Raw genomic sequence first — 25,277 nt, 5'->3', positions numbered from 1 at the left:
TTAGGTCTTTGTACACATGTTCTTGTCTATTCTCATTTATTGAAGCTTTTATCAGGTGAACAACAGGGTTGAACCCACGGGCTGGGTTTTCACCTTTGCTTTTTACCGCTTATGACCTGATTAACGTTAGTCAAGTTACTGATCTCTCAGAGCCTAAAACCTCTCGTGTATAAAGTGAAAATGAGCATTACAAGACTTTTAGGAGAATTAAGTAGCACAACATAAACATGGTGAGTGCCAGCTTATTTTCCAATTGTACTCAAATTAACTGTTTGCATCCATCTACCCCTCTAGACACTAAGCCCCATAAGAAGAGACACCAAACTTATTCATTTTGTAACCCCAGAGTCGTGTCCATGTGTCAGATGAATGGCAGGTGCTCAGTAGGTATTTGCTGAGTGAATGAATGAGTGAAAGAACAAAGGAATGCACCCCATCTGGCAATCATTTCTTGTGCTGAGATCTGTCCACATGTACAATCACTCAGGGAAGGAACAAGTGAATCAATTTTGCTGTTGTTTTAGGTTGCAATCATGTAAAACTATAAAAAAAACGGTTTTTCCTGTAAGTATTTTTAAACCTCTTAGAAGCTGTCTGTCAACCATACAAACATTTTAAATGTCAGTATCTGTAATGAGTCTCAGCTAAAAGTTGGCTAAATTGTTCTTAGCACAATAGGCTAAAAGCTCCACAATCATTAAATCAATCAAGTAAATAATATTAATTTAAAGTACTCCATAATTATATATTTACTTGATATATAATTATATACCATTAAGCAAACATACAATTAGAATTTTTTTTAAAGCATGTACTCTGTCTAAAAGGGGAAAAAAAAACATTAAGGCAAAAACAAAACAAAACAAAAATGTTTTAAGGAATTCAATCACAAGCTGTTTTTGTAGTTCCCTGGGGTTCACAGGTTTTTGCAATAACCACAATCCTGGGGCATGTGACACTTCACAATGCGATCTCTAGTCTTTCTAAACATCTCCCAGAGCCATAAGCGTGAGGAAATGCCATATGGATTACAGGCTGCCACGATACCATCCAGTGGGGAAAGAAGCCAAACAGCACGAGGGCTAGATGCTCCATTTTCATCTCTCCATCGCTCCAAGGGTGAGATAAGATGGCCGAAGCATCCCACTTGCTGGGCACAAGAGCAAAAGGTATTACAGAGAATTGAACTCAAGAGCCATATCCAGTGTTTTAAGAATCTATATACTATTTTTGGGAAACAGGGGTCTGTCAGTCAATCATTTCTTGTGGCATTTTATTATTACTAACATTAATCATAGCTACCATTTACCAAATGTTTACTATACGGCAGATACTGCTATGAAGTTTATTCCTTAGAGCAAACCTACAGAAAAAGTTTCTAAGTATTTGCAAGATAGATATAGGTCTAGTCATCCTTAATTTATACAGGAGAAAATGGTGACTTAACCAGGAAGAGGAGCAGCTGCGATGTGAACCTCAGGTAATTTTTTTTTTTTTTTAAAGATTTTATTTATTTATTTGACAGAGAGAGATCACAGTAGACAGAGAGGCAGGCAGAGAGAGAGAGGGAAGCAGGCTCCCTGCTGAGCAGAGAGCCCGATGCGGGACTCGATCCCAGGATCCCGAGATCATGACCTGAGCCGAAGGCAGCGGCTTAACCCACTGAGCCACCCAGGCGCCCCTCAGGTAATTTTTAAAGTTTGAAATTTGTGTTTATGCTATAATTTTCATCTCAATAAAAAAAATAAAAGGAGTCATGTACTTCTTATTCTATCACAGTGGCTGATTGATTATTAACTGCAATTCCCTCTTACATTTGTGGGGTGGTTATGGCTTCAAGTGATGGCTGTATTTTCTAAGGTGGAGATATTCAATTCACTGAAGCCTACAGAACTAGAGCGTGGGGATCCCTGGCCCTCTAATTTCCAGGCCAGGGTTTTTTGGTTTTTTTTTTTTCCACCCCACCCCATTATTTCCTATCCTTACACTGAAGACTGGTGGCAGAGGGAGAGATGAAGTAGAAGCTGTAAAATCACTCCTCTATGGCCAACCCTTCTCACCAACCATGAACCAAAACCAAAACACCTGAAAGCTACAGTGACCTCTTTGGTGAGTTCTAGAAGAAAATGAATAAAGAAACAAACAAAAGATTGACCTTTATGAAGTTCAAGCTGGTAGCATATTTCCCCAAAATCAATTTGTTCTCAAAAGAAGTCCTACAAGATCATGTAGTTTAGAAATAGTCAAAATGAAGAAAGATTCTAAAAGAACCTGGGATGATGATGATGATGATGATGATGATTTATGCTCCTCACGGGGCTCCTTCAGCATACTTTTCTACCTGGCTGAACAGGGGAGGGAGGACACTCAGAGCAGCAGTGGAGCACTATCAGCATGTAAGAACTTAAGGGCCGGCCTCAAATTAGTATCCATTCATCCAGTTTTCCATCTCTTGCCAAAAACAGTGTATAAAGTGGTGGTCCCTGATATTCTGAGCAGAGCTGTAAATGTGTGCAGAAAATGAATCAGTGTACACACACCCACAGAGTAGATGGGTGTTTATTTGGGAGATGCTGGAGAGGGTGTGGGCTAGACAGTGGTGATGGTTACGCAGCACTGTGAATGTGTTCAATGTCATCAAACTGTATTCCTAGCCGTGGTTGAAATGGTATATGTTTATGTCACGTATAGTTTACTGTCAAAAGAGGAAGGGAGGAAGGAAGGAAGGAAGGGAGAAAGGGAGGGAGGGAGGGAGGGAGAGAGGGAGGGAAAAAGGAATGGAAGAGTTGGTTAAACTCTCTGAAGCCCGTCCATCGGTCTAGATACACAGAGAACTTGCATTTCTTTAACTCAGATTAGGAACACCTGGTTTAGATAATGCATCTCCTTGGTCTCCAGGACTTTAGTGTCAACACTGGTCATTTTTATTTCCTCAAGGTGGAAACTGGCTACGAAGAGTAAGAGAACTGCTGTTCAGTACCTCCTGTGCGGTTCTGAATAGGCATTCTAGCACTCCCCTTTGAAAGTGGGGCACTCTGACAAGTACGGTTTTGAGTTGGGGCCTCTGTCAACATGGAGACCAAACTAAGTCCTTTTCTAATGTTCTGTTCCACATGCAAATACTAAGAAAACCGCTAGTTGATTATCTCCTATGATTCCTATCAAACCACGTGGCTTCTAAGCATAAAAGCTATTAACAATACAAAATGACTCCCCTCAGCAAAGTGAAATCTCCCTGGAAACAGCCGCTCTGCCACCACCATGCATCTCCCCAAACACACATCACATAATTAAAATGTAAAGTGACTGAGTTCAGATATACACAGAACTGGACTTCTTTGAGTCTGTAAATAAAACCAGTCTCGTATTTGGTCTTTTCCAACACTGGAATTTATGGAAGACTCTGCCATCTACACTACTTTTTTTTTTTTTTCACTTTTTAAAGATTTTATTTTTAAGTAATCTCTACACCCAACATGGGGCTTAAACTTATAACCCTGAGATCAAGAGTCACATGCTCTACTGACTGAGCTAGTCAGGCACCCTGTGCCATCCATATTTGTTAAAAAGAGATGAGAACCCAAAAAACAAAACAAAACCTTTCCTAAGTAATGCAACAATGAGATGGAAATCAATTTGTGGTATCAGTGCTGGGGAGAAAAAGGACCAAGGGCTTGAAAAGAGATGTAGTCAAATCTCAAACAGAGCTAAGATTAAAATACTATTTGCATTTGTCCTTAGCATGTTTTGGCTATGCTTTTTTTTCTTTTTTTCTTTTTTTTTTTTTTAAGATTTTATTTATTTATTTGTCAGAGAGAAAGAGAACAAACAGAGGAAGCAGAAGGCAGTGGGAGAAGCGGACACTCTCCTGAGAAGGGAGCCCAATGTGGGGCTCTATACTAGGACTCTGGGTTCATGACTGAGCTGAAGGTAGATACTTACCTGACTGAGCCACCCAGACATCCCCTGGCTTCTCTTTCCAGCTAGGCTTAAGTGTCTTGAGAAAAAGAACCAAATATTTATTTTATATCTATGTGTTTAATAATTCTTCACACATTCATTCTTCTGAGAACCGTGTTAGCCAAGCCAGCCACTGTTCTAGGTGGCAAAAAGCTAAACATACCTCCTGTTCTTCTAGGGCAAACGAGAACAGCCCAGGACCGATGCTCAATATGTAAGTCCTGGTCTTGTGGTAACACTGTTAAGACTGGTCACAAAATATGTAATTATACTAATAGATACCTTTTTAAAAATACCTTTATAGAGATTGCTTTTACAAATCCCACACAAAGAGACAACTTCATCCGTATGAATGCTTCTATAATGGTTTATCTTTATTTACTTTCAGAGCAAAATTTTTCCAGACTATTACAGATCTTTCAAGATCAAATAAAATTTCTATGATAGTCCTTCAGTGATGAAAATGATGACACTGACGGAGTCTCCAAATAAGAAAAAAATCAAAAGATTTGCATCCGAGTTAGAAACAGAATATCTACCCACATTTTTATTTGATGTTAATTCACTTACTCTGAATTAGGTAATAGATGGAAGAAGAGTTGGAAAGGCAGTTAATTACAGGGAATTTTTAAAAAGCTGCATTTAAAATCTCCATTAGAGAATGGCAATTTAGACCTAACTGCTTCAAAATGGTTTTATCACTGCTTCTGAAGAGCGGTCCCCAGGGCAAGCAGGAACAGCACCCAGAAAGCTGTTAGCAGGGCAGACTCTCATGACTCTCCTGTCCTGATGAAATCAGAAATACAGGGCCTGGGTTTGACTAGCAGTCCAGGTGGTTTTGCTGCTCACTAAATTTGAGATTCACCGGGTTTCCTCTTGCCTATTCCAGGAACACTCAGAGAAAAGAAAGTCCTTAGCAAAACCCTCTCCTATCTTACTGAACATTAAGGCAGATCTTAGAGAACACAGAGACCAAACTTCTTGTGTTTTTTACAGATCCAGAAATTGAAACCCAGAGATTATCAATGGCAACTAAAATTTGGGGCAAAATGTGTTCCAGCATCAAGGCTGAGGTCCTGGATACACCACATGGACAACCAACTAATGTTTTGTTTATTTAAAATCGATTTGCAGGGCGCCTGGGTGGCTCAGTGGTTTAAGCCGCTGCCTTCGGCTCAGGTCATGATCTCAGGGTCCTGGGATCGAGTCCCGCATCGGGCTCTCTGCTCAGCAGGGAGCCTGCTTCCTCCTCTCTCTCTCTGCCTGCCTCTCTGCCCACTTGTAATCTCTCTCTGTCAAATAAATAAATAAAAAATCTTTAAAAAATAAAAAAAAATAAAATCGATTTGCACTCTTAAAAGTGTCCACTGTATAGAAAATCCTTTCTATTTATTAATAGACTCAGACATACTTACAAAACCAATCATATCTAAGGCTAAATAAAAATTATTGAAGATGTTCTTGAGAGAGAAAAAGCCTTCATTTAGTGAGTCACTCAAGAATTCCATGGCCAGGATGCCTGTGTGGCTCAGCGGGTTAAGCCTCTGCCTTTGGCTCAGGTCATGATCTTAGGGTCCTGGGATCAAGCCCTGCATCGGGCTCTCTGCTCAGCAGGGAACTTGCTTCCCCTCTCTCTCTCCCTGCCTGCCTCTCTACTTGCAATCTCTGTCAAATAAATAAATAAATAAATGTTTAAAAAAAAAAAGAATTCCGTGGCCAGAAATATCAAACTCTGCATCAGAATCAAACCTGAGCCAGCACTTGTGGCTTCACCAGCCAGAAACTAGAAATATTTTTCTGCCTCATTCAAAAAGCTCCTTCGAAGGATAAGCCAGCTTTCTCCAGTAATATCATCATCCCAGAGTAACAGTTAAGAACACAAGCCTAAAACCACCTACTAGTGGTATGGTCGTGGGCAAGTCACCACTTCTCTGTGTCCCAGGTCCCCGTCTACCTCAGAAGACAGTGTAAAAGCTCCAAGTATGAGTAATAGTACTACCACCCCTACAGGGTGGACTGCCTGTGTGTTGTCCTCTACCGTGAAAGAAGCACCTTTACTGAATGTCAGAGAGCTATTTCCACGAACGCTGGTGTCTACCAGTCTAGCACCGCTGCTTCATCATGGTGCCCAAGTAGGAAGAAGGAGTGGCTAAAGGCATCATTAGTGCTACAGTATAAGGGTTGTCAACTGCCCTACATAGCAGTTCCATCTCCAACTGAGCCTCACAGCAATGTGCCCTAACAACTGAACAACCAGCCATAAGTGATTTGAGACTCCAAATTATATGGTATCTCATTCCTGCAAATGTCCTTACCCAAGGAAAATCTTCAAAATATTTCATAACAGCCTAATAAACACTTTGTAGCTAGAAGTGCCTGGAGAATATAGTTCATCGGCTTTGGGGGTCTGAGGACCAAAGCTTTGAGGATAGCTCTTAAAGGGAAAAATACCCTGTTATGTCTTCAAACCATGTGGTCCCAGCGCTTAAACTCCTTACCCTGCTGTGAAACTTGGCAGTTCGATAAGACTTGGGTGACAGATTGTACACCGTGTAGTGGTCAAGATGTCTGGAATCCAAAAAGCTTCGGATGTCATCAACCTGATTCCTGAATCCTATGTCAACATTGTCCAGAGGAAAGGACATCACTGGCAGGGATCAGAGAGAGAGAGAGAGATAGGTTGTTCAACAGGTTTGCTGTCAACATGGGGAGTCACTTGTAAGCTGAGCTACTGAGCAGTTATTAAACACGAGGAACTTACCAATAATTCTGGAGGTAACATAAGTGAAGTCTAAATCTCCCTTCGTGTAGCTAAAAGCAAGGAAAGGGTGCTCATTAAAATCATCCAAATATGCCAAGACTCCCCTCTCTCATTCATTTGCACATTATGACTTGGTCACTTGCATCCAGTAGGCATTTAGACTGCCCTCAAGGCCTTCTGTCTAACAACGAACAATCACTGAGAGCAGCAACCCACACCCACAGAAGCGTAAATCTACCCTCTAACTGAGGTACCCAGTACCCTTTGTAGATGACACGTCACGAGCAGAATCAATCTAAGAATAGAAAACAATGCTTATTCATTAACATGGATTATTCCAGCCTCTTTGCCTACATGTGACTACCTCCTGTAAGTGTGGGCAGCTGGAGGGTAAGGAAGGAAGTGATGGAGAAACAAGGAACATCCTTTCTCTGCCCGCCAGGCCCTAGCTGGGGATTGCAGGTAAGGGATAAATTTTTACCTCTGAACAAAGGTTAAAATGTTGATTAATATTTTGGACTTGACATGTGAATTTATGATTAAAAACTGCATACTGAAATAAGTCAATCAGAGAAAGACAATTATCATATGACCTCTCTGATACGAAGAATTTGAGAGGTAGGGCAGGGGGCGGTGGTCATGAGGGGTAGGAAGGGAAAATATGAAACGGGATGGGATCGGGAGGGAGACAAACCCTAAGGGACTCTTAATTTCACCAAACAAACTGAGGGTTCCTGGGGGTGTGCAGGGGAAGAATAGGGTGGCTGGGTGATGGACATTGGGGAGGGTATGTGCTATGGTGAGTGCTGTGAATTGCTAAGACTGATGATTCACAGACCTGTACCCCTGGGGCAAATAATACATTATATGCTAATAATTTAAAAATGCATACTGTAATTTAAAGCAACCCTAGAATTTTCTAATACCTACAAATAAAAAACAATTCATATGGCCTGCTTGTAAGAATTTTCATACAGTAGAAGGGTAGGAAATTTCCTCCACTAAACAAGGTTCAAAGAGCCATTATGATACAAATAATAATTGTTTCAATTATAATCCATAAGTATTGTTTTCAGGTTACATGTGCATTATTACCTCGTTTAATTCTCAAACCAACCAGGGACATGAATCCTACTAGAGTATAAAAGTCAAGCTCAGAGAGGCTAATTAAGTTGCCTAGGTCACGTGGTTAATTAACAAGGGCAGATAATGAATGCATGAGGACCCAGGATGCTGGACTCACAAGACAGGCGTGGCAACCACTATATTTTAACGTAACGCGCTGAGCCATCTGCGCCTGTGCTCGTTGCTTCTGAAGGCCTCAACGTGATGGCTTCAATGACATTGCTTGGTCGATCAGGTTCCATGCAATTACATCACACAATGGTCAGTCCTTGAGCCAGAAAAGCAGCTGGCAGGTAACCAGGTCATTGAGGAGCATGAGGATCCATTAACTCAGCCAGCAAGAATGCACGTACCTAGGGGCACCTGAGTGGCTCAGTTGGTTAAAGCCTCTGCCTTCGGTTCAGGTCATGATCCCAGAGTCCTGGGATCGAGCCCCGCATCTGGCTCGCTGCTCAGTGGGGACCCTGCTTCCCCCACCCCACCCCCGCCTGCCTCTCTGCCTACTTCTGATCTCTCGCTCTCTGTCAAATAAATTAAAAAAAAAAAAACTTGAAACAAAGAATGTGCGTACCTGGTAACAGACTGTATGACTCGGGAAGATGTGTCCTTGAGGGTGTCTTTCAGGTTGTCCTTCAGGTTACTGAAGAGCCGCCCTGCACCTCCTTTCACCATGTCGAAGAGACCTCCCCCGTAGCTGGGCTCCATGTCTGGAGATGAGGCACCTGCGAAGGCACGACAGAAGTGGAGGTGAGCTACAAACTACGCAGTCTCTCTTCGTCCCTCAAGCATAGGCACAGCTGGGCAGACGCTCCTGCAAGTGATGCCCACTCTCAGAACTTACTGACTCAGGGATCCAGCCGTGCTGCCGGGCCTCAGAGACCCAGCCAAGCGCCATGCTGTCCCAGGCACAGAAAGCTCGCAGGGTTGTCGCCATTAGCCTCTGGCGCCTGCTGAGCCCTTGAAATATGGTTAGCCGAGTTGAGATGTGTTGTATGAAATACACAATAAATTTCAAAGATGGCGCAAAAAAAGAACGTAAAATATCTTGTTAATACTTTCTACATTGATAACATGATGAAATGGCAGTATTTCGAATACACTGAGATAAATAGATGATACTATCAAATTAATTTCACCTGCTCCTTTTTGCTTTTTAATGTGAATACTAGAAAAAATTTAATTGTACCCACAGCCTACATTGTATTTCTTTCAGACAATGCCTCATCAGAGGAAGGGCATCTTAGAAGTGGGTCCAGTGGCCTCTTCTGTCCTTGGTTGGAGCTGACTGTGTTAGAAGGCTCATCCCATGCCTATCCCTCCAACTCATCTTCACTGCCATCGTGGAAAATAGCTTCCTCGGGGCCTTTGTAACAGCTTTTAGGATGCACAGTGATTATTAGTGTTATTTGTCAAGTATTCCAGTTTTTCGTTCCTTACAGATTCACAAAATTGTACTTTTTGGTCCCTTGCGGTTAGCTCTAGCCAAGTTGCTCAATCTTGGCCCTACTGACATTTAAGGCCAAATTCTTTTTTGCTGGGGGGTGGGGGGGTCGGGGGTGGGACGCTGCCCTGTGCATTGTAGGGTATTTAGCAGCGTCCTGGCCCCTAGCCACTAGATAGCACCAGGAGCACCCCACTGCTGCCAGCTGTGACAACACATTGTCTCCAATGTGTTAACATTGTGTCTAATGTGTTGGCACATATTCCCTGGGGGGAGGGGCAAAATTACCTCTGGTTGAAAACCACTGCTCTAGTCAATGGTATGTGATGGTATGTGTGTGGAGGTATTGTGTGTCGCTTTCAGGATAGAGCATTTAACTCTGAGTATGAAACTCTCCATAGTTCCCATTCCCTCTGTATGTCTCTGTCCCTCTCTTTTTTTTGCCCCAGCAACTGGCAGGGTTTGAGATCAGGGCTGTACTCCTGAGTCCTGGAGTAAGAAGCTATGTAGCAGAACTCCCAGCTGACCTTTGATGAATATGTAACACGAGAGACCAATAACCCTTTATTATTACAAGTGCCCCAATTCCCACTGTGCAAATGTTCCTTCCCACGGCACAACTCCACTTATAAAGGTTGATAGAGGAAGAAAGTAGGAACCTGTGTGGAGGAGGCTAGCGTGAACAATGGCTAGGTAGTCTATCCAGCCCAGCAGGCAAGAGCATGAGCCATTTTCACCTGGGTTCTAGCCCAGTCTTGCTACTTCTAACTGTGTGACCTTGGAAAGTAACAGTCTTCATAAGCCTCTTTCTTCCTAACTGTAGAATCGGGATAAAAATAGTGCCTTCTCCATAGGGAAAGGTTAAATGAGTGCATATAAAGCTATTAGTATAGCTAGGGGTCAATAGATTGTAGCTAACTACTATAATGCCACATCCTGAACTTCTTATGTCGATATTCTCTTTTTTGTTTTTTTAAGATTTTTATTTATTTATTTGACAGAGATTACATGTAGGCAGAGGAGATAGGCAGAGAGAGAGGAGGAAGCAGGCTCCCCGTCGAGCAGAGAGCCCGATGTGGGGCTTGATCCTAGGACCCTGGGACCATGACCTGAGCCGAAGGCAGAGGCTTTAACCCACTGAGCCACCCAGGCGCCCCCTTATGTCGATATTCTCAATCTTTTGTTTACTTTTCAATGATATGATGACATCTCTTTTTTTAAAAAAATTGCAGTATTTTTAACACACTTTAAACTATGTTAAGGAGATAGAGCACACGATATTTAGAGGTTGTGGTAACAGCATCATAAGTATCTGCATATGTTTGAAGTCATCAGAATGTATACATTAAATGTGTGTAATTCTGCATATCAATTATACCTCAATAAAGCTAAAAAAAATTGCAAAAAAGGAAAGTTGGAGGAGGAATCTATGGATTAAAATGTCTTAAAAGACAAGTCAACCAAGCAGAATGTGTAGATCTTGTTTGGAACTTAATCCAAACAATAAAAAATTAATCACATTAACAGGAAAACCAGAATTTGAGCACTTACTGAGTATTTGATATTAAGGATTTACTGTTACTTTTTTAGGAGTAATAATGATGTTGTAGTTATGTTCAACAACAGTCTTCACCTACTGGAGTAAATACTGAAACACTTATAAATGAAAAATCGCAATATTCAAGATTTTTAAAAATCAACAAAAGATAAAAGATGTGTATAATAAAAACTATAATTACTAATACTTTTATAGCACTTACTATCTGCTGGGTATTATTCTAAGCATTTTGCCTATATTTACTCATTTAATCCTCAAAACATACCTATGAAGCAGATACTATTATTATTTTCTTTCATAGATCCAAAAAACTGAGGCACAGAGCTCAAGGAGCTTGTCTAAGGGTACACAGCTAGTGAGTAAATGGGATTTGAGACGTAGGCAACCCTTCCATCATGTCCCTCTTTCTTTCCGTAATACTGTTCTGATTTTCATATATACCATTCCAAGTAATTTAACATTTATTACATAAGCAATACATTATATCCAGATATCCATAAGCAATACATTAATGTTGTTTTCCATGTTTTAAAGCTGTATATAAATGTTTTTCTGTCTGCAATTTTATTTTTTTCACTCACCACGGTTTAAAAATTCATCTCTTATGGTGCCACCTGTAACTTTAACTCAAAGTATGATCCATTACCCCACTGATGGACACTAAGGTCGTTTATTAGAACTATGTGGTTATGAACACATTGCCTTGATTATACAGAGGAAGTTCTCTCTAGGTTACACTTAAGAGTAGATTGTCAGTAAGAAGGATATGCACATTTTCAGGTTTCCAGATATTGACAAATCATTTCCCAAAGCAGTCCTATCAGTCTACACTCCTACTAGCAATGCAATACAACATCTGGTATTGTCAGACTTGAAAAACTTTTACCAATCCAGTGAGTGTGAAGTGGTATCTCACTTTGGTCTTGTTTTGTGCTTTCCCCAATTACTGAGTTGTATATCTTGTATTGTGTTTATTGGCCAGGCAGCTGTGTTCTTTAGATCACACTTCAGGTTCCCACTAACTTCCTATGTGGCGTCTGGAAGCTCACACACATGCCTTTAAATACATGTTGACTACCATGTACTTTCATCCTGATCCCAAGATGCTTTAGGCCTAAGTCACCATTAGGCATCTACTCGAAAAGACGGCTCTATTACAAACTGCAAAGCACAATCAATGCTGGTGAATAAACAAATGAATGGACACGTGGACAAACATGAATAAGGTCTACCACTGACTGGGTTCTCCTACGTACCAGGAACTCACTGGGATGTCTATGTTAGCACAGTTTCACACAGGTGGAAAGAAGAAGGGTGTTTATTATAATTTTCATGCTATAGATGAAGAAATGCAGCTCAAAGAAGGGAAGAGCTCACCTAAAACCTGAGCTAACCAGGGGCAGAGCTGGAGATTCAAGTCCAGATCTATACAATGCAAAGCCTAGGATACTTTTACCATTTCCCACTATTCTACAGCTCCACATCAGCTCCATTCTAACAATTGTCCTTGGGATGGTCCCCACCTGCCTAACTTAAGCACAACCACTCCTCTCCTAGTGCTTGCTCTCCTCCACCTCCCACCTGTATGCCTTTCATCTGGCTGCTCCCGGCAACAGATGTTCCCACAATAAACACTCCCATAAATCAATGCATCTGTCAGACCAATCAAACCAACCTCATGATGGAGGAAGACAACCCAGGTCGCCCCACTGTTTCACAAGGTGCCAGGAATCAGTTTGAAGGGCAGCCCCACAGATTAGGGCTAGAACCACGGATCTGAGAATGTCCTCTCAGGTTGTTTCCTGATGACATAGGGCATATTGCTTCCCTTTAAACACAGCCTCACATAAAAATCTGTACTGTGGGGGCACCTGGGTGGCTCAGTGGGTTAAAGCCTCTGCCTTCAGCTCAGGTCATGATCTCAGGGTCCTGGGATCAAGCCCCCTGTTGGGCTCTCTGCTCAGCAGGGAGCCTACTTCCCTTCCTCTCTCTCTCTCTCTGCCTGCCTCTCTGCCTACTTGTGATCTCTGTCTGTCAAATGAATAAATAAAATCTTTTTTAAAAATCTGTACTGTGTTTTCATTTTAAATATATTGGGGACAGGGTGGTACAAATGTTTGTACTTCCCCCATTTCTATTCCAAGTTTCCACTTTAGCCTGAATACCCTTGTTATGTACAACTCTTCTAAGAGATGACATCAAATTGATTATTCAGGCCTCTCTGTGACTCTCGATTTTGTGCTGGAACAGAACTCCATGGTACCAGCCTATTAAAAGGCTATAAATATCCATGATTATCTAAAAATCAGACTCTCACCATCTCTAAGGCTGCATGCACTGTTCATTAGAACCTTGGAGCCCTGCAGAAACCAGAACCATTTCTCAGCGTCTGTCTGTCTTCTCCATACACCCATATTACATGTCAAACTAGCCAGGACACAAAAAGGAGAAGAGAGATGTTATCTGAATTTGCCCCAATGGTTCTTTTAGGTAGAATGTATTCTGGTTTTCCCTGATTCAGAAGCATAGATTCTCCAAAGGCTATGTGAATCTCAGCTGAGGGAAAGGGCAGAGAGGCTTCAAAACCATGACACAGAGGGAAACAGGCCAGTCAGAAAGTAATACATAGGAAAAAAATAATGGCTGTTGCAGGTCAGCAGCTGACAAATGTCACGGGCCAAATCCAGTGTGCTGCCTATTTTTGTACACTCTATGAAACAAGGGTGGCTTCTACACTTTTAAATGATTGAAAAAAGTGAAAAGAAGAAAATGTTTATTAAGGTGAATATGATTTGAAGGTCAAATTTCAAGGTCTGTAAGTAAAATTTTATTGGAATACAACCACACTCATTCCTTTACACGTTGTCTATGGCTGTTTTCATGCTAAGGCAGCAGAGTTGAGTACTTGTGACAGACCTGATGACCCACAGAGACTAAAGGATTTGTATTTGACCCTTTATAGAAGAAGTTTTCTAACTCCTGAACTAGCTGGTTGAAAAGACAAGCATTCTTAGGAATCCAAACTTTGCCACCTCGGACATATTTCTAAATGCTCTGACTGTATGGCAACTAGTGAGAACACACACCGAGTTTAACAAAAGGTCTTCAGGGATTTGTAGGTCTTAGAAGGCGGGAGTGGGGAAGACAGAGTTGATGGAACACGAGAGCGCCATCCAAAGAGAAAGAAAGAGCCACATCTGCCTCAAAGGCTCCAGATAGATTCTTGTTCTATGATATCTTGTCATTTTATTTTATTTTTTTAAAGATTTTATTTACTTGAGGGAGAGAGAAGCAGACTCCCTGCTGAGCAGGAACCCATTGTAGGACTCGATCCCAGGACCCTGGGATCATGACCTGAGCTGAAGGCAGATGCTTAACCAACTGAGCCCCCAGGAGCCCTTGTCTTGTCATTTTAAAATCAAAGCGCACCAAAAGCAAGCACTAGAAAACCCTGTGCCAGTGTCATTTCTCAGGATGTAATATACAAGTTTTTGCTGGGATTCCTAATTTAGGAGACAAGACACAGCCTCCTATCCTTCTCAAGTCATGGAAACTCACCACAGGTAGAGCCTGACTAGTTCTCAGCTGGCAGAGCTATACAATGTTTGTATCTCCTGGGAGAGATTCTCTGCTTCCCACTGGACTGTGAGTTAGCTATTTGCTCTGTATTTGTATCACGCTCCATTCCAAAAGAGACTGGAGGTGATTTGATGGTTATTTGGAATAGAATCTTTTTTGCCTGGGTGGCTCAGTCATCAAGCCTGGAATAGCATCTGGTTTTGGTTTGTTTTTTTTTTTAAATAAATTAACTTATTTATTTTCAGAAAAACAGTATTCATTATTTTTTCACCACACCCAGTGCTCCATGCAATCCGTGCCCTCCATAATACCCACCACCCGGTACCCCAACCTCCCACCCCCCCGCCACTTCAAACCCCTCAGATTGTTTTTCGGAGTCCATCATCACTAGCCCTCAGGGAGATTCAAATTAAAACCACATTGAGATATCAGCTTACACCAGTTAGAATGGCCAAAATTAACAAAACAGGAAACAACATGTGTTGGAGAGGATGTGGAGAAAGGGGAACCCTCTTACACTGTTGGTGGGAATGCAAGTTGGTGCAGCCTCTTTGGAGAACAGTGTGGAGATTCCCCAAGAAATTAAAAATAGAACTTCTCTATGACCCTACAATTGCCTCCTGGGTATTTACCCCAAAGATTACAGATGTTGTGAAAGAAGGGCCATCTGTACCCCAATGTTTATAGCAGCAATGGCCACGTTCACCAAACTATGGAAAGAACCAAGATGCCCTTCAACGGACGAATGGATAAGGAAGATGTGGTCCATATACACTATGGAGTATTATGCCTCCATCAGAAAGTATCTGTTTTTAAGAAGACTAGCACTAATGTTAAGGCTGGTCTTACCTGCCTTAACGTGATAGGAAAAGTAGGTGTGGCTACTTTTCATTAACATCTTATTGATTTGTCAGCCCTAAGCCAAATGCTGTGAGACGCACTATGAAAGAGGAAGGAAAATGTTGACAAAGGCCTGACCACGAGGCACTGTGGTCATTCTCCATGTATGCTCCTATTGCTCACATAATCTATGTGTTCGTGACACCCCAGGCTGCAGATTTTGCCAATGACTCCTAAAAAAGGATCCTCCCCCATAAAGTACTGTCATCACAAGAAAAGGATGGTTTGATGGGGCGCCTGGGTGGCTCAGTGGGTTAAGCCGCTGCCTTCAGCTCAGGTCATGATCTCAGAGTCCTGGGATCGAACCCCGCATCGGGCTCTCTGCTCAGCAGGGAGTCTGCTTCCTCCTCTCTCTCTGCCTGCCTCTCTGCCTGCTTGTGATCTCCGTCTGTCAAATAAATAAAATCTTTAAAAAAAAGAAAGAAAAAAAAAAGAAAAGGATAGTTAGCAAAGATTTAGCAAAGTACATGTTCACCGAGGTACTGTTTATAATGGCAAGAGACAATAAATGTATTTCTCCACAGTACGAGAAGTGGTTGAGTACCTCTAACAATCTACATAATAAGCTACTGAAATCAGTTTGTAGGAGAGTACAGATGCTCAAGACAAAGAACTAAGTGGAAAATAAGCAGGATGCAAAACACACACACACACATTACAATCCCATTTCTGCAAAGGAAAATTATTTGAGTTTAGAGAAAGAATTCAGACAATTTAATAAATATAAAATAAAAGTAACAAGTCACACTTATGGAATGCCAATGACGTACCAGGCACTACTCTAAATTCTTTACATGTAGTATTTAATCTTCACAACCACCCTGTGAAGGAGATACCCATTTTCCATATGAGGAAATTGAAGCAAAGACACATCAGTGACCTACCCCAGGTCCCAAAGTTAGTGAGCCAGAATTTGTACCCAGACAGGATGCTCCATAATCTAGGCTCTTAGCTGCTGCATTTTCAAAAATGAAGGAAAATACTATCCCTTCTCCACAACACTCAGCACGAAGCAGAGAACCAGTGTCATCACCACAGAAAGTTTCATCCTCCCTGTTTATAGCAGACTTTTCAGCTCTTGGCTTCCCACAATTAGAGAAATCAATCACATGGGGATAATAGCTATATCCACCAGGAAAAAGCCCACTGCCCTGGCTTCTAGAATCAAAGGCTGCTTACACCTTATTCCTCATACACCCTAGTTCGGGGCAGCTTAGAAAAAAGCAGGACACTGGGGAATGAGGTCTTGACTAGAGATGCCATTTTTCTACCTAAAATGTCTGTGGCCTTCAGTATGATATTGTACTCTTCCCAGACCTCTTCTCCCTCTGTAAATGGGAACAAATTGAGAATAAAAACCTTCCTACATGCCTTTTGGTGTCAAAAGGATCAAGTGAGACCAAGCATGTCACCATGATTTTTTTCTTTTTAAGATTTTATTTATTTGAAAGAGAAAGAGCAAGCATGCACACATCAGGGGTGGGGAAGGGCAAAAAGAGAGGGGGAAGCCAACTCCTAGCTGAGCAGGGAGCCTGATACAGGGCTTGATCCCAAGACCCTGAGATCATGACCTGAGCTGAAGGCAGATGCTTAACTGACTGAACCACCCAGGCACCCAATGTGATTTTTTTAAAAAGTTTGTTTATTTAAGTAATCTCTGTACCCACCATGGGGCTCAAACTCATTACCTGAGATCAAGAGCAATGTGCGCTACCAACTGAGTCAGCCAGGCACCCCCAATGTGACCTTTAAAAATATTTAATTTATTTATTTGTCAGAGAGAGAGAGAGAGCGCACAAGTAGAGGAAGAAGCAGGCTTTCCACTGAACAAGGAGCCGGATGCAGGACTCAATCCCAGGACCTTGGGATCATGACCTGAGCCAAAGGTGGTTGCTTAACCAACAAAGCCACCCAGGCATCCCACCTTCAATGTGATTTTTAAGTACTGTGATTTTCTAAAACAATCAGAAATGTTTATTTTCTTAGAAATTCAGCTCTCATATAAATGAATCACCGGATTGCCTGCCACAATATATACCCAAGAATCCAAGTAGAAATAACAATTTCACAGAAGAAATAAATAACAGTAAAACAAAACGAACAAATATAAACATTCCTACGTCAACAAGAGGCTGGGAACAGGACATAGCCACTGCAGTCACATATAGGCTTTAAGCAACTAGAACTGGTTTGGATTCAAGTTCTCCTACAGCTGGACGAGCAGGCAGAAGTTAAGTAACTAATCGAAGCCATGACTTCCTTACCTGTAAAATGGAAGCCTTAATAGTATATCACATGGGATTATGGTGAGAATCATGAGGAATGCTCTGTAAGCCCTTAGCACAACACCTGGCACACTGCAGGCACTTAATAAATGACAGCTACCAGGTGGCTCTGGGGAACAGAAAGAATGAAGCTAGGAGAAAGGCTGTCTCGAGCAAAGTTATGCAGCCTCAGAAAACACAGGCCCTGCTGCTCCAATTCAGGGCTGGTGAAGCCAGATGGGACAAGGACTGAACCTCTTTTTGGGGCTTCAGTTCCAGCACCTATAAACTCCTCCCTTTCAGTAGTTCAGAATTCTGGATGTTGAACAGAGGTGAACTTCTTCGTAATTCTGGGGTTTCCTCTTCTCATCTTGAAGTCATCTGCTGCCTTGTATGGGAAACCACTATGTGTTACTTGCATGGCTAATAACCAGGTTCACACGGATTCAGTGGTCCTGGTTTTTGAAATACTGAAATACTTCTGTACTCTTTGGCACATAGTGTGAACTAGTAACACTACCAGTCCCTAGGGAAAGTACAGGCCATTGCACCAGAGCCTTCCTAGACATGGACAGATCTGCTCACCGCTAAACAGACCTCAGGGATGGAGGCCGGGGTGTGTGCAGCCCCCAGTTCCAGAGGAGCTCAGCACCGGTCAGAGAGCAGGTAGTGACAATGATTCAGGCGTTGAGGACCCAACGCATGCAGGAGGCCTGCTATCAGCCCTGAAATATCAGCAGCACGTTCAGTCCTCCATTGGCTGGAACAAGGTACTAGAGCGCATTACAATCAATTTGGGAATTTGCTGGAAGAATTTGGTGCCATTCCCCACATCAAACGATGGCTCAGAAATGGTGACAATTTAGCCAGTGACAAGAACACTCTAGAGACTGTCTAAAATCAACAGAAAAGTAAAAATTAGAATAACTTGTACTATAAATATTATCATCTGCTAAGCAGTTACATGTGCCTGGTATATTTGTTTAGAGAATAAAAGGGCGCTATACTTTACATTTGATATATATGCTTACATATTAATTTATATTATCATATCAGATATTAAGTATTTTGTTATACCTCCACATACCATAAAGTCACTATGTTCAGTATTTCTGTACCCATTCTTCAGGACTTTAATGTGACAAGCAGCCCCAGCAACTTCTTGAGCCATGTGGCTATGGGTGAATCACAGACTTATGGTCTCTGAGAATATAAAACCTGGGGAATGAACTAGATGATTCCCTAAGTCCCCCCACTCCCAGTTCTAAAACTCTTTGACATTCATTTATCATTCTTATTGTTATTTTGTTTTAAGATTTATTTATTTGTGGGGGAGAACAAGAGAGAATGTACAAACCTGGGGGCAAGGGCAGACGGAGGGAGAAGCAGGCTCTCCACTGAGCAGGGAGCCCAAAGTGGGGCTCTATTCCAGGACCCCAGGATCATAACCCGAACTGAAGGCAGATGATTAACAGACTGAGCCACCCAGGCACCCCACCATCACCATTTTTGAAAGGCCATCTATTAGAAAAAGGAACCCTCATGCATTGTTAGTGGGAATTCAAACTGGTGCAGCCAACTATGGAAAATACTATGGAGGTTCCTCAAAAAATTGAAAATAGAAATACTATATGATCCAGTAATTCCACTAACATTTGCCCAAAGAATATGAAAACACTAATTCAAAAATACATATGTACCCCTATGTTTATTGAAGCAATATTTACAACAGGCAAATTATGGAAGCAGCAGCCCAAGTGTCCATCGGTAGATAAATGGATAAAGAAGGTGTAGTGTATACACACAATGGAATCTTACTCAGCCATAAAAAAGAATTAAATCTTGTCACTTGCAATGGCATGCATGGATCTAGAGAGTATAATGCTAAATCAAACATACCAGACAAAGACAAATACCATATGATGTCACTCATATGTGGACCTTAAGAAATAAAACAAATGAAAAAGAACAAAAGAGACAAACCGAAAAACAGACACTTAACTATAGAGAACAAACTGATGGTTACCAGAGGGGAGGTAAGCAGAGGGATGGGCAAAGTAGATGAAGGGAATTAAGAGTACATTACATGATGGGCACTGAGTAATGTACAGAATTACTAAATCACTAATAACGGACACCTGAAACTAATATAACACTGGATGTTAACTATACTGGAATTTTCCAAGACTATTTATGAAACACATACTCTAAACTAGGCACTCTACTGAACAGTTTCCATAAACTACTGAGTGAGACCCTCACGTCAAGCACAGTAGCAGGTGGGAGTCCTACAAAGGAAATGGAAGCTTTGATGAAGTTTAGTAACAGTCATAGCAGAATGAGATGGGACCCCAGGATGGCTGGATCCAAAGCCTCTTCCCTTACCCACCTCTCACCCTACCTTCTTTTATAAGAACTTTGTCTCTCACAGCCTCATTCAAACCACACTTTGCACTCCCATCCTAGGATTTGGAGCAGTCTGACTTATATAAGAAATATTCATAAGTGGTCTGACCCAGCACACTCAATCCTAATAAGTCTGGGTCTTCAAAAACAGGGACAACTTTTAACTTCTTCATAACCCCCTAAAATCTTAACAAAATATCTTTACACTGTAAGCACTTAATAAATGTATGTGAAACTGGGCTGTTGTAGAATACAGGAATCAGGGGGAAGAAGGAAGGGATGGTGAGGGAGAGCAAGCAGATCAACTTGGCAGAGACTTGGTCTCTGCCTAAATGTAGGCAGCAAATGAACCAGAGGCTTCTGCTGTCTCCCCATACCTCTCTGAATTTCTCATTGCAGCATGGCTATCTTCTAGCACCCGCTAAGCACACTTGCTTGAGAGATGGGGATTTCATGAAACTCAAAAAAAGCTTTATTATATGGAAGACTAATACTACAAAAAGACCAAGGAGAAATTTTTATCTTCAGATAGATAAGAGGAGCTAAAGGACTAACCACCACTAGCTACTCTTTCCTGGAAAAAATCCAAGATATAAAGAAAAGAATGATGAGAGGAGAAAGAATGAGAAATGCAATCCAAGTGAAGACTACAGTAAGATCAAAGCTGACTCTGTAGAATAAAAGCAAGGCATAGGGTTGGTGCTAGGGAAATTCCAGCCGAATGGATGTTAACACATTTTGTTCCTTCATGGGTCACTGGAATTAGGCTACAGTTGTCAGTCCAAATTCTATTCTGTAAACTCTCATATAAAACAATGGAAACATGGATACGGCTTAATTTGATTCAACAAGTATTTCGAGTAATTACGGTGTGCCAGAAAAACAGATCTATGTGAAAGATCTTTTTTTTTTTTTTTAGTGTGAAAGATCTTTATTCTCCAACACTTGAGCCAAATAAAGAGCTTCACCATTATGAAATAGCAATGATCAAATCTACTGAGCAAGAAGATCAGATCAGCACCCAAGAGAACTCCGAACAAACAGGAAGGGTTCTGTCTTCCACATGGCCTCTCAACTCCAGGAAGTGAGGGGTTATCAATTTTTTTCCTCCCTTCTCTAACCAAAAGGTCGGGGCTTAAATTGCATTAAATGGACTATGACATTTCTCTTAATGATGAGCTTTCTTGCCTGAAACAGAAAACATCCTGACTGTTATCTGACCCTGTTTGTGATGGAGGACAGAGATAGCAAAGGACCTACTTAAAAATACCACAAAGAAAAAAAATCAAGCAAAAGTCTTCTTTACAACATTTCAGGTCTTTTTATTGGAGAGGGAAGACCAAAGAAGCCTCAAAGGGCAGCCAAGAGAACTCTAACAGTCCTCCCAAATAAATGCCAGATAACCCAGAATCTCATAAAAGCACAGTGTCTGTTGTTCAAACGCAGCCCTAAAAGGAGCTTCTCAACCCCTTCTTCGCTTCCCAGGAGACTGTCTCCTCTTAGCTCTTCCTAGGCAGAGACTCTGGAGCTGATACTGCAAGCAGACTTCTCGAGAAAGATCCAATCCTTGCTCCCAAGAGGAGCAGCAACTACCGTGGATGGATATTGTGTGCTGTTTACAAAATCAGGGTCAATATGTGTACGCTACATACTACACAAACACACATGGATGACACACAGAGCCAAGGGAGCCTTCCTACATGGTAAGCCCTACACTCCAAACATACACTATACCACACAGTAGGGGAAGACATTTTTGCTCTTTTTTGTCAGATGAGGAAACTGTCTCCAAGAGGCAGATTCGTTCACATCCGATAACTTAGCTAGGACACAGAAACGTCAATCTGATGACAAGACCCATGCTTTTGCATTTCAGCAGGCACAGTCAGATACACATGGTCACAGAGGCGGAAGTCCTGCTTGGGGACACGAGAGGAAGAAACTCAAACTCATAACACTTCAACACTCAATGGGATTATTAGTGACGTATTCCCACGCCTCAAATAGATGCACCAGAAAGATAAAATGATTTCCTCCAAACACTGTTATGATTAACTTAAAAAAAAAAACACAGCTTTATTGACATTTATAAAATTTAAACACAATAAACTTCACATATTTAAAATGTAAACACTGGATAAGTCTTGACGTATATGTATGTGGATGTGTACGCACAGACACACACACACACACACACACCTTTAACTCCAAAGCTTACATCCTTATTGCCATACAGGCTGCTTGGGAAAAAATAAGACAAACATAGGAATCACCACAAAATACTACCCTTGGTCCCATGGGACTGTCTCCCTTGCCACGGCCATTCCCTGCCTAAAGTGCAGTGCTGTGCTAAGAAGCAGGGACCATGCTCAGTCACTCAGGACAGGTCAGAATAAGAACTCTACAGATACCATGAATCACAGAGCTCAAGGGAGGGATCAAGTAATATGTGCAATAAAAAAATCCTGGGATTTTAAAGCTGGAAGGACAAATGCTCGAGAAATTCTTATTTGCATGTATGTATGTATGTGATAGTGAGGGTGAAAGGGAGGGAAGGAGGAAAACAGTATGAGACAGAGATGTGAATTCTAGTTTCTAAGGTTTTCATTCAGATTTACATATGTGTATCAGACATGTTATATAGATAACACTTTTTGTTATATTGTATCTCGTATAACATAAAAATATATATAATTACATAATAATACAAGATGTATGTAATCCAGAGATTAGTCATATTCAATATGTAAAAATTGGGTACATAAAGATCCAGAGCATTAGAAAGAGAACAAATGGCTGAGAAATGAGGATGGGATTAGGAAAAAAAGGAGGAAAAAAGAAGAAATCCAGACTCAACCCAGCAGGGGGGGGTCTATGCAGGTTAAAGACCACAAAGTGGTATGATTAACTTACTTCTCTGCACCTGAAGTCCACTAAAACCAAAGAAAATAGAATTAAAACAAAGAAGAAAATAAGAAAACAAACAAGAAATAGGATACCTACGTGGCTCAGTCGGTTAAGCATTTGACTCTTAGTTTTAGGTCATGATCTCAGGGTCCTGGGATCGAGCCCCACATTTGGCTCCATGCTCAGCTTGGAGTCTGCTTGTCCCTCTCCCTCCACTGCCCGCCGTTTGCAGTCACATTCTCTCTCTCTCTTTCTCTCTCTCAAATAAATAAATAAATAAATAAAATCTTTAAAAATAAGCAAATAAACAAGAGTAGCCACTGTTAACATTTTGGAGAACTGTGTATCCTTGTTTTTTTAATTTTGCATTTTTATGTACATGCACCCGTACATACTGCGTGTTCCATGTAAATGTACACAGAAGCACGCTATATGCAGTGTGGGACCTGCCATTTTTCCCACTTAACACTGAAAAATAGTCTTTCAAGTCATTAATGTGTTCTTCTCTAGTATCTCTCATACAGCTGCACCATAACTGTTAGCCACTTTTTTCTTGTTCAGACTTACAAATACTATTAACATACGTACATACAAAGTGGACAGGAGTTCAGAAGTGCTTGTGTCCAGTATGAAGAGAGGGCTACAGGTTACTGGAAGGAGGAGGAAGGCTTTAAGGAAGAGGTGCTATTTGATTTGCAGTTTGGGTGCAAATGGGTTGAAGGGACATAGATAAAAAGGAAAAGGATCAGGCACCTGGGTGGCTCAGTCGGCTAAGCGGCTGACTGGATTTTGCTCAGGTCATGATCTCAGGATCCTGGAATCCCCGCCTGCATCAGGCTCTGCACTCAGTGGGAAGGTCTGCTTGAGGATTCTCTCTTCCTCTCCCTCACGCCCCTCTCCCTACTCATGCTCTCTCTCTCTCAAATAAATAAATACTTTTTTTTTTTTTAAAAAGGAAACGAATCATAACTGGGCACCAGTTCTGATAGTCCTGGGGACCTTGCTAAGAGCACCAAGACATAGGCATTCCAGGGTCCACTAAACAGAAGAGGAAGCAAGGGGCACTGTGAGATGGTGAGTAATGTGTCTGAGGCAAGTTCGGGAATAAGGAGATCCTGCGGAGAAACTGGCAGAGTGTGGCAGGTGTATAGAGGGGGAGGGAGATGAGACCGGGAATGGGGGGGGGGGGTCGGTCCTCAGATCCCAGCTTGACCAGAAGGTCAAACTAAAGAGCAAGAACTTTTACTTGCTCGCTGTACAACTGCTTGTGGAAACTGGTCCTCACACTTACATAACAAATGATAAAAAATGGTTATCAGCAGATTGCCAAGAAGCTGTTCCCACAGCAGATTAATATTGTCTCAGACAAGTGGAATTCCCCAGGGGCCGCAGATCCTTTAGGACATATTTCAAAAGCCAGTATTCCATCTGAGGGCACCTGAGGAAAATTTCAAAGTGGTACCTTTGGTACCTAATTCTCAAATAAATGTGTTAGGGGGACCCTCCGGAGTTAGGTCATGCCAAGCATAAAGATGCTCAACGATGCTAAGTGACCTCTGAGTGAGGACACAGCTAAATGCTAACTCAGCACAGAATGCAGACATATTCTGAAGGTGAACCTGAGACAAACAAAAAAGCAAATCAAGACAAAGAAAAAAAAAAAAAAAAGGGCAACTAGACCAAACCACAGCAAGCACTGGGAAGAACATCTGCCACCTAAGTGCAAAGGAAATCTGCAACTCCTCTGTTTGGTCTCAAGGACAAAGCTTCTGGCATCAAGTTGGCTTGGAGAGACATTCTCACAAAGGTCTGACCACTACTCTTGCATGTGGGAAAATCCAACACTGTGCCAATTTAGTGAAAGCCTGTGACAGGGGTTGGCTTCAGGGCTTGGTCAGGCTTAAGAGACAACGTGGGTCTGGACTTCGCACATGACAGACATGGGTCAACTCCCCAGGCACACCCTTAACTGGTGGATATTAGGTTGGTTTCTAACCTCTCCGTGGATCCCATGCTTTAAATAAATAAATAAATAAATAAATAAATAAATAAATAAATGGCTCTCTATGTGCTACTTATCCCAAAGGATATCATCTCAACAATAAGCACTCCTGGAGAACCAGGAAAAGGGAAGAAGCATTTGGTACAAAAGATGTGATGGAAAGAACCTAAGCTTTGCAAATAAGCAGATCTGGATTCATGATCTTTTTTCCTTCCTTTTTTCCTGGGCAACAATGGGCAGGTTAATGAATCTCTCTAAGGCCCAGTTTCCTCAGCTGTAAAATGGGGCAGATGATATCTTCCTTCAATACACCTTATGAGGTTATTTTAAATGAGATAATGATAGAAAGGCATCTGTCACCTGGAAGGCCATCA

General features: G+C 41.6%; 1 protein-coding gene across 2 annotated transcripts in view; it reads right to left on the bottom strand.

The window, feature by feature from the left end:
• Positions 1–25,277, bottom strand: part of DNAJC6 (DnaJ heat shock protein family (Hsp40) member C6) — a 139,805-nt gene that overhangs the window by 35,608 nt on the left and 78,920 nt on the right. For both annotated transcript variants that reach the window (XM_044238385.1, XM_044238384.1), the window contains exons 2-4: positions 8,418–8,568; positions 6,722–6,771; positions 6,459–6,607 (exon numbers count right to left, since the gene is read on the bottom strand). In XM_044238385.1, the coding sequence (XP_044094320.1) occupies positions 6,459–6,607; positions 6,722–6,771; positions 8,418–8,568 (350 nt within the window). The remainder of the gene's footprint in view (positions 1–6,458; positions 6,608–6,721; positions 6,772–8,417; positions 8,569–25,277) is intronic.

The sequence above is a fragment of the Neovison vison genome, chromosome 2, assembly GCF_020171115.1.
Source record: "Neovison vison isolate M4711 chromosome 2, ASM_NN_V1, whole genome shotgun sequence".
NCBI classification, from domain to species: Eukaryota; Metazoa; Chordata; class Mammalia; order Carnivora; family Mustelidae; genus Neogale; species Neogale vison.
The sequence above is the reverse complement of the archived record's forward strand: the minus strand, read 5'-3'. Positions and strand labels throughout refer to the sequence as shown.